The following is a 9,463-nucleotide window of genomic DNA, read 5'->3' as shown; positions in this document are numbered from 1 at the left end:
GTGTACAACCGCTGAACATGCTGAACAACAATATTTAATGCATTACTGTAATGGTAGGTTTAGGGTTGTGGTAGGTGTAGACATTAATAAACCATAATTTTACAGGTTGAATTTTTCGTTGTCGAATTGTACAACCCACTATTTTAATGGGAGTTTGCAAAATCGAACAGGGTAGCACAAATCGACAACACCGGCCCTATGCAATGTGACGTCACACTGTGCGAGAATCAAAACGGCAGGCCTCGTGAGACTGACTTGGTTTAAAGGGGATTAAAAAATGAGTGGGTGGATTTTTACCACTGTAGGGTGGTTGTTCACACACTGCCAACACATATTTATGTCCAAACACCATGTAAAAAGTGGACTTTGCATATTAAGTGCCCTTTAACCCTGGGTTTGTGTAGCTAATTTGACCATTTTTTGTTCAATTTCTAGTTTATAAACGCTTAATTTATTAAAAGCAGCAATAAAACCAGCTAAATTAACACAAAATGTTGTTAGTTTACATTTTCAGTCTAAAAGGGGGTGGGGAGTGAGGGGATAGCTTTCAATGTATGTTAATATATTGTTAACAGCCTAGCAAATTCATTAATCTAATTAATCTACAGAGTATGTAATGCATATACGGAACACACGACTATTCCTTTACATTAATATGTTTATTGTGCAAAATTATATTGTGTAGTATACCTTTGTGAAAAAGAAGTGCGCTTCAAATCTTAAAAACACAGCTATTTTTAAAAATCTGTAACATTAGGCTACTCCAGGCTCGTGTGAAGTGCACTTTCATGACAGTGCTTCTTAACACACGTAAATAGCCTATACTTTTAAAAAGGTCACTTAATTTTAATTGCATTTTAACTCATTATGGTTTAATAATCTTTTGTCCTGCTTTAAACACTTATTTTGATGTGATTCAGATCAGCAATTTACAACTAACTAAACTCATCCAGACGCATCAGTAGGAGGCGCTGTTGTCGCGGAAATAACGACATTGTTGGCAACTTGGCATTGTTAGAGATTTAAGAGGAAATTTAATTAACGGAAAAAAAAGTATTCCAAACAAACACATTCAAAACATTCTTCACACTAGTTGTGCTTTTACCCTTTTAGCATAAATGCACAACAGACAGTCAGATATATGAAAATGATATATGAATTTGTCTTTTATTTTAACAATAATACCGATTATTGTTATAATACAACATAATGTGTTAAAAAATTATATATTAAAAAAAAAAATAATAATAATAAATTCTCAACACGATGTACGGGTCGCAGTGTGATGACGTAAGGTTTCCGTAGAGACCGAACTGGCTCTTGTCTGTTGCCGTCTGTTTTGTCGCTTTTCTTGACCAGAACAATCATGGAAGTTACATCTTTACCCAAAAAATATGAGAAGTAATAAACTACGTAAACTCTTAACATTCGACATGGGTTTTTATATGTGAAATCTAACACGTTTTTCCGAGTTGGTGAGCGCAATGGGTCCATCAGGAGATAAAATTAGCCCAGAACTGAAGGATCTGGTCGCAGACACTCGAGAAAAACCTGAAAACAAGGTTAACGACGTGCTTTCAAAATTAAAAGGTAAAGATTATGAAAGTCCTCTCTTTTCCCACATTTATCACTGTAGAATTTCGTTTATTTAAAGCTGTCTGTTTTTTGTTTGTTTTTTGCAGTTCACCCAAATAATCATGCGGTGTGACAAATGCATTATAAGATATACAAAATATAACCTCTAAGATCATATAAGCTCATAAAACTGCATGTACATTAATTTTACAATAATTATAAAGTATTATTCGAAACAGTTTTAGATAAAATATATGTTACATGTCAGCTGTCCTAGAACACAAGCATGTATCTCCTACATGAATGAACTCAAACAGCTTTCATGAACAGATCTGGTAGGCAGGAAGTCTTTAGGAGATCAGAGGGATCTGGAGGCATGCAAACAGAGTCTTTACTCTCATGGTGTGCTGCAGTACTGCTCCTCTTCCCTGAGATTCAGTCCAGCCAAGATCCACGGAGGCTATGCGGTTCTGACACAGATGGCAGACCTCCTCAGGTATTCAAATATAAATGCACGCCGAGTGCTGTTGTAATTTCAGTGTCAGAGTTTTAAAGCATGTTTCTGTCCAACTAGCACATGCTGTGTGGGTCTAAGGCGCTTTCAGAGACATGGATGTGTTTGATTTACGATTTTCTCCCTTCCGTGGTGGAAAGCCTTCTTTTTCTTGCAGACCGTCTAATGAACAGAGCTTTGCTTGTGGTAAGATATTACAGTCTCCTGAATCACAGAAAACATCAAGTAGCAAGGTTTGGGTTATTTATTTTTAAAGTCAGTAGTTATTAATGTAAAATAAACCCTTTCAGAGTGATACAAATCTTAAACACCTCTGTCATTATTTCTATATAGTTCTCTCATATCTGACTTTTTGATAATAATAACTATATTTTGATTACAAGAGTCAGCATACCCAGCTAACAGTAGGGAACGCTTCTGGGAACTTTGGCAAATGTTATGTTCTTCCAGTAACTGTAATAGAATGTTAGTTCAAAGTTATCAAGTCTTGATTAATGTTGTTTACATTATACATCATTCATGGAACCTTGAGTGTATGTCTAATATTAAAACATACTATTTGTTTCAGAAGAAACTTTAACAAAATGATGTTTAAAAACATTCCTTTCATGTTTTCACTAACATTAAAAAAAAGGATGTTTTGAACTTTAAAAGCACATTCATAAATAGTGGGAATGTTAGCAAAAAGTTCTTAAAACATAATTTTATTAGCTCGAAAGTAATAACCAACCAGATCATTTCATTTCTCTTTTTAACAGGACAAGGCACATAATGAGATCATTCGTTTTTTTAGAAAAGTCTTTGATTCGATTGGCTGGCTCCTCAGGGCTCATACATATCTCATTCATCGTGGTAAACAACTTCCTCTATAAATTTAGCAAATTAACCATCACAAGATGTGTTTAGAGATGGATTTGAAATGAAATAAAACTGATGTTTTTAGCATTCTCTTCTCAGTCCTGAGATCTAAACATTATGAGAACATCCAAATCTGTGAAGATGACGACGTCTCCATTGTTACTGTCACCATGGTGGAACAATATCTTCAGGGCAAACGGGTGCACACAGAAAGCCACCTAATCCATAATACAGTCTTTATCCATGTAACTGCTTTTACATCCAAATACAAATACCTCCTATCTCTCCCTGTGTTTCTGCAGAGCTGTTGCAGCTTGAAATGGGAAACAGGGCTCTGACTGAAATCATGGATGATATTGTGTATAAAAATGTCCAGTTTGCTCGAATCCTGTGATTGGCAGAGCAGCTGTAAGACCCTTGTTCTGATTATGGACCACAGCAGCTCAACCCATCAGCTCATTCACAGGCGATACAGAGGTAGAGTCAGCACTCTTTAGATCCTCAGAGCATCTTCAGGTTTTATTTGCTGAGTGTTTAGACCAGTCTTCCAATGTTTGGTCCTGCAGGTTTGGCTGATTTGGCTGTGAAAGACTGTGCGTGGTAAAGGCTTTGACTCTGTACTGGATCAGCTTATTGATCACTTTTGCGGTCCAGATCGTCCCATGGAGAGACACTACAAGGTCAGTGGCCACCAGCTCAAAGTGTCTGCTAAATGCCCTTGATGTAGACACATATTTTACATTTGGTAGCATTTTATTTTTTCCCTGTCCACTTATGATGATAGTTAAAGTAATAGTTCTCCCAAAACTGAAAATCTGCTTAAAATGTACTCATCTTCAGGCCATCCAAGATGTAGAGGAGTTTGTTTCTTCATCTTTCATCAGAACAGATATGAAGCACAAATAATCCACATTACATCACTTGTTCATCAGTGGATCCCTGCGGTGAATGGGTGCCATCAGGATGAGAGTCCAAACAGCTGCTATAAAAAATAATCCACAAATAATCCACACGTCAAAAAAAATGAACGTCTTGTGAAGCAAAAATCTGTGTGCTTGTTAAAAACAAATCCATCATTAAGGCTTTAAAAACTTTATCCATAATAACCCATCCTCCAATGAAAGTCTCCTGTTGTCCTCTTACATCAAAGTCCGACATATTAGTGTAGAACTTTATTTAACAATTATCTTAATTGATTAGTTTGTTTATTACAAACATGCAGCTATTGACTTCACAAGATTATCATGTTTGTACTCTCATTCTGACGGCACCCATTCACTGCACAGGATCCATTTGGAGACCAAGTGATGTAATAAGTATTACATTTCTCCAAATCTGTTTCCAATAAAGAAACAAACTCCTCTACATCTTGGAAGGCCTGAGCAAGAGTACATTTTCTGCAAATGTTCATTTTTTGGATGAACCATTTCTTTAAGGTTTCTTTCATTAAAAAACTCATCATATATGGTCTTTTCCCAGTATCTTCTGATCACTTAGAGTTATACTTGCTGTTTTCTTTGTATTTGTATTCTTTGTTATGTATTTCTTTACCCCACATACTGTATATAAATGAAGGAGTCATCTGAGGAGTATGTGCGAGCAGCTTGTATTGTCCAGGCAGCCTGGAGAGCCCATCAGACCCGAAAAAGACTTAAGAAACTCCCCAGAGCAGTCAGCGCAATACAGCGCAGCTTCAGGTAAGGAAACTATTTAGTCAGTCCCTCTGTGAAATTAAGAAATTTACCATTTGACACTATATTATGGTAAATGAGATTTATCTTTTTGCAATAGGGATAAGCGCAGGCGACAACAGGAACACACCGAGAGGCAACGCGCAGAAGAAGAATTACGCCATCAAGTGTGTCTGCGAAGACAGAGAGCCATGAGACAGTTCCCGCCAACACCAGCTTCATCTGATGGAGATACTACCAGCTGGTAACAAACACACAAAAACCAAACAGAGTGTGGGAACCTTTGTTGTGTGTGTATGCATCAGGGTTATTTTCATTAACCAAAAACTAAAATTAAAACTGTTGAAATGTTTTTGTTAATTGAAAAAAGCTGAAATAAAATAAAATAGAAATATTAAATGAAACACTTAAAATAAACAAAATTAGAAACTGCATTAGCAACTAGCTGAAATAATTTTAAGGTGAAAAAACTAAAATTTTAAATGTATTTTTAATGGAATAAAAAACTAGTATTTCGAAAAAAAAAAATACTAAAAGCACATAAAATGAAGACTTAAAATATTGGCGAGCAAGCATGTCAACAAATGAAAGACCATTTTGTGAGGTCTTTAACTGTTGTCTTCTCTCTCTCAGCCCAGATAGAGAGATACCTGGGCTGGAGAACAAGGCAGCCGTGCTGATTCAGAGAGTATGGAGAGGACACAGAGAGAGACGCAGTTCAGCTTCCAGCAGCACAGATACATTCTCAGACAGCATTAGAGCTGCTGTCACTCTACAGAGAGCCGTGAGTGTACAGCTAATGTGACTAAAGGAAGCTCGGACTCTGTCACTGTTATTTTCATATCGCTGAGTTCCTGTTATAGTTTTTCCATTTTCATTAAAAAAAAAAAAGTTTTGTTTTATTATTTTATTTTATTTTATTAATCTTATTAAGTAAGGGATAATGTAAATCCAGTCAGTTGTTATCAAGAGAATAAAGCTCTCAACGGAGTTACCCGGATGAGCCTGTGTTATTAGTTTTTACCAGTTATTATCAGGAAATAAAATACCTCGGAATGTGGTGACTGACCAATCGGAAACGAGTATTCCACAGAGTAGTGTAATAATACATATTTTTTAAATTTGTCTTTGTAGTTTTTATTTTTAGTTCAGTTTTAGCAAAAATTAGAAATGTTACCTTTATCAACTAGCTAAAATAAAATAAGCTTATATATTAATGTATTGTATATTTTATTCTAGTTCAGATATAAGTTTATTTCAAGTAGTATAAATGTTTTTTATGGTTTCAGTTTGTTCACCTTAATAACCGTGGACTTTGTACATATATGAAAACAATAAATGAACATTGTACACTTGTCATTTTAATACATCAAAGAGGTTGAATTGTTATTCTCTGATAATCGTGATCATTTATGTCATTTATGTGTGTATTTGTCAGATTCTGCAGTTTTTAAAACGTCGTAGAGCACAAAGAAGTATTCTCACGCCGTTAAAAGGACCCAAAGGACTGACTGACAGCAGAAGAACGGAGCTCAGGCAACACATACAGGAGCACATCTCTACATCCAAATTAGTCACCTTGAAGAAATAGAATTTTGTGTTTGAGTTAAAGCATCAATTAAGCCATATCCAAATATAGGCAAATTCTCATTTATGAAATGTTTTTTTCTGTTGTGCAGTCATCAGTGAAGTCAGCAGAGGGGAGTGTGGAGCTCCATCAGAGAGCACAGAGTCTCCTGCACCAGCACCTGATCCACAGAGGTCTGATCGAGCACGGGAGCAGCACAATCAGGCTCTACTTGTGCAGATCAACACAGACGTGGAGCTTTTACTAAGTACATACCTAAATCTATATCTGATCTACTGATGTGAAGTATGATTTCAGGAATTCTGCAAAGCGTAAGGCCCGAAACATATCCAAATACTGTATGTGAGCGCAAAAGCTTCTACTGAAGATATGCAAGCCTGATTTCAGATGTGGCCACATGTGCAAATCTGCATAGATTATGCATCTGGTGCAATACCTCTATATTACAAGTGTCACACATTTTTAAATCTCACGTTTCTGACTTTATTTCTCACATGCAATTCTGTCTTTATAACTTGCATTTGCAAGTTTATATCTTGCAGTTCTGAGAAAAAAAGTCAGAATTGTGAGAGAAAAATTCACGATTTTCCTTGTTTTATTCAGTGGCGGAAACGGGCTTCCATAGAAAATTTACCCATATTTTTATGCAGCAAACATGCACTTATAAATGTGAAACGGTGGATCGACAAGAAGCTAATGCTTATGCATTAAAAAATTCAAAACAATTAAGACACCAAGACATATTTATGTTATTAAATTAATCTAATGATTTGTAATTGTTTAAAATAATGTGGTAATTGATACTTTTGAGTCATCGCTTTTCTTAAAAATGGTTTAAAGTATAAAATGTGAAGTTTATCATTTTATTAAACGTTGTTTTTGTGAAAACCTCAGTCTGAACTGTAAATCATGCATTTTATTATCATTTCACTGGTTTTATTTTAATATGTTACTATAGACATTGCCCCAACCCTGCACCAAATCTAAAATCACTCATTTGTTTGTTTATTTTAGATGCCGCCGCCGCTGAAGGATGCCAGAGCGGAGGATGTGAATCTGTTCCTGAGCCGCTCCTGCCCTGTGGGCCACACGCTACCTGGTCTAATCCCACAATGCCTTGATGCAGAGCATGCGTCTCCCGTGGTGGAGGATGCTTGGAGAGGAGTCCTCCAGCCCAGAGGAGCCTCCCAGGAAAGACTATGACATGGACATTGAGTCACTGTATCTAGGCGGCAACTAACAGATGATGAAACCCAGACTTTATTTGCAATATATTGTTCATATCAATATGAAAGAACGGTACATTTGAACAGATTTTATGGCAAGTTAAGGCTTCCAAAGTGATTTCAAGAGCAATATGATTACAAATAACAGAACAAATACAAGTGAAGCTTGAGTCCTTTAGCTATTATTAATAATGTAAAACATTCTTTAATGTCCAGAGACAGAAACAGAATGTTTGATATTTTAAAAGTGTCTCATTAAAGGAACAGTTCACCCTAAAAAGTCAAAATTCAAGCATTACTTACTCTACATCATGTTATCACGAAGTTCTGTATGACTTGCTTTTTTTCTGCAAAAACAAAAGAAGATTTTTTTGAAAGACTTTTGGTACACCATTGGATGAAAAAAAAAAGACTTTTCCATAAAATTTAGAATGACTTGAGGGTAAGTACATTAAATTTTTTTGGGTGAACTGTCCTTTAAAAAACAGCAAAACAATACAAGTCTTGTACATAAGTTCTTGTCTTTTTTTAATTTATTATTAAACATGTCAGGCAACATAGTGCACTAGCAGTCAGGTTCAAGACTATTGTAGTCACCTTTTTCACATCATATAAAGTGCTATTTATTTTTATTTATTTAATTATTTCTTAGGTCTTTGGGGTCGTATATCAGCTGTGGTGGAATTTGGTTGTTTTTTAATCCAGGTACTCTAATTAATGTTTTATATTTTCAACATTTTTAAAGGCTTAAAATACACAATATGTCATCGCGAGACCAAAAATAAGTACTAATATGAAAAATATAAGAGAAATGGAAAACGAAAATATATATAAGAGATCAATGGATTAAGAAAATAAAATTCAGAACATTTTCTTGGTCCCTTCTGAAGCTGTCTAGACACTGTATATGTCTGTTTAGGTGTGTGTGTGTGTGTGTGTGTGAGCGTGTGCTGCATGCCCATAGTGGCCAAAACATGCCAAGGGCCCATTCACAGGACAGCCGTCATTATTTTTTACACTCATGTGAAAACAACAGAGTGGTCCACTCCACCGGCACGATTAAAATAACACATTTTCAAGAGCGGAAACATATGATGGGGGGAATAATTGTCTCTCTTTATGCAGCATTTTAAAACTGCGTGGTAAGTGAGGCCTGCTTTTGGAGGAAGCAGAACGGTGTGTGTAGTTGTGTGAATGCAACTGTAATGTGTTTGTGTTTCTGCCTGTGAAAGTGTGAATGCAATGAATGTGTGTGTGTGAGAGAGAGAGAGTGAGAAAAAGAGATTGTGAATGAATGTGTTTGCTGTTGTGGAGGGAAAAAGTCCAGGTAAGAGCGAAATCACTGTGCCTGCCAAAACACTGCTGTTTTCCACAGGCCAAAGTGGTTTAATTGATTAACTAACCATTTATGCCTGGGGCCTAATTGTAGAGTTTTACCACAGTTGTAGTTGTGTTAAGCTTTCTCTCCGAGTCACTCCAGTCAGATGTTCTGTGTTCAGATAACAGCTTTGAACTTATTACCAGACTGTACAAATGTACAAAAAAGGACTGTGAAAAGAAATAAGAATATAAAGGAACAAGTGTCTGTTCCATGTACAATACCCTTCAAAAGTTTGGGGTTAGTAAGTTTTTTTTTTTTTTTTTTTTTAACAAAATTAATACTTGTGATAGTAATAATGTTACTTTTATAATGTTAAAAAGGATTTCTAGTTTAATTAAATGCTGTTCTTTTGAACTTTCTATTTATCAAAGAATCCTGAAAAAATATATCCCCATTTCCATGGAAATTCAAGAACATTGGGTTTTCAAAATTAATCATAATCAGAAATGTATCTTGAACAGCAAATCATCATATTAGAATAATCTAAAGGACCATGTGACACTGAAGACTGAGTAATGATGCTGAAAATCCAGCTTTACCATCCACAGGAACAAATTAGATTTTAAATTATATTACAATAGAAAAGTTGAATTTAAATAATAATAATAATATTTCATAATTATACAGTTG

General features: G+C 35.5%; 1 protein-coding gene across 1 annotated transcript; it reads left to right on the top strand.

Annotated features, from left to right (window-relative positions):
• Nucleotides 1-1,396: 1,396 nt before the first annotated feature.
• LOC109092177 (IQ calmodulin-binding motif-containing protein 1) lies at nt 1,397-7,347 on the top strand. Its single transcript, XM_042754998.1, is given in 23 exon segments — nt 1,397-1,590; nt 1,906-2,071; nt 2,150-2,168; nt 2,170-2,199; nt 2,201-2,272; nt 2,848-2,941; nt 3,047-3,120; nt 3,122-3,149; nt 3,250-3,311; nt 3,314-3,353; nt 3,356-3,424; nt 3,514-3,542; nt 3,544-3,627; nt 4,523-4,644; nt 4,739-4,841; nt 4,843-4,882; nt 5,272-5,292; nt 5,295-5,356; nt 5,359-5,394; nt 5,396-5,422; nt 6,077-6,211; nt 6,318-6,399; nt 7,241-7,347. Coding segments are annotated over 23 exon segments (1,608 nt in total). The 5' UTR covers nt 1,397-1,484.
• Nucleotides 7,348-9,463: the final 2,116 nt, after the last annotated feature.

The sequence above is a fragment of the Cyprinus carpio genome, unplaced genomic scaffold, assembly GCF_018340385.1.
Source record: "Cyprinus carpio isolate SPL01 unplaced genomic scaffold, ASM1834038v1 S000006625, whole genome shotgun sequence".
NCBI classification, from domain to species: domain Eukaryota; kingdom Metazoa; phylum Chordata; class Actinopteri; order Cypriniformes; family Cyprinidae; genus Cyprinus; species Cyprinus carpio.
This window is presented reverse-complemented; position numbering and strand designations above follow the sequence as displayed.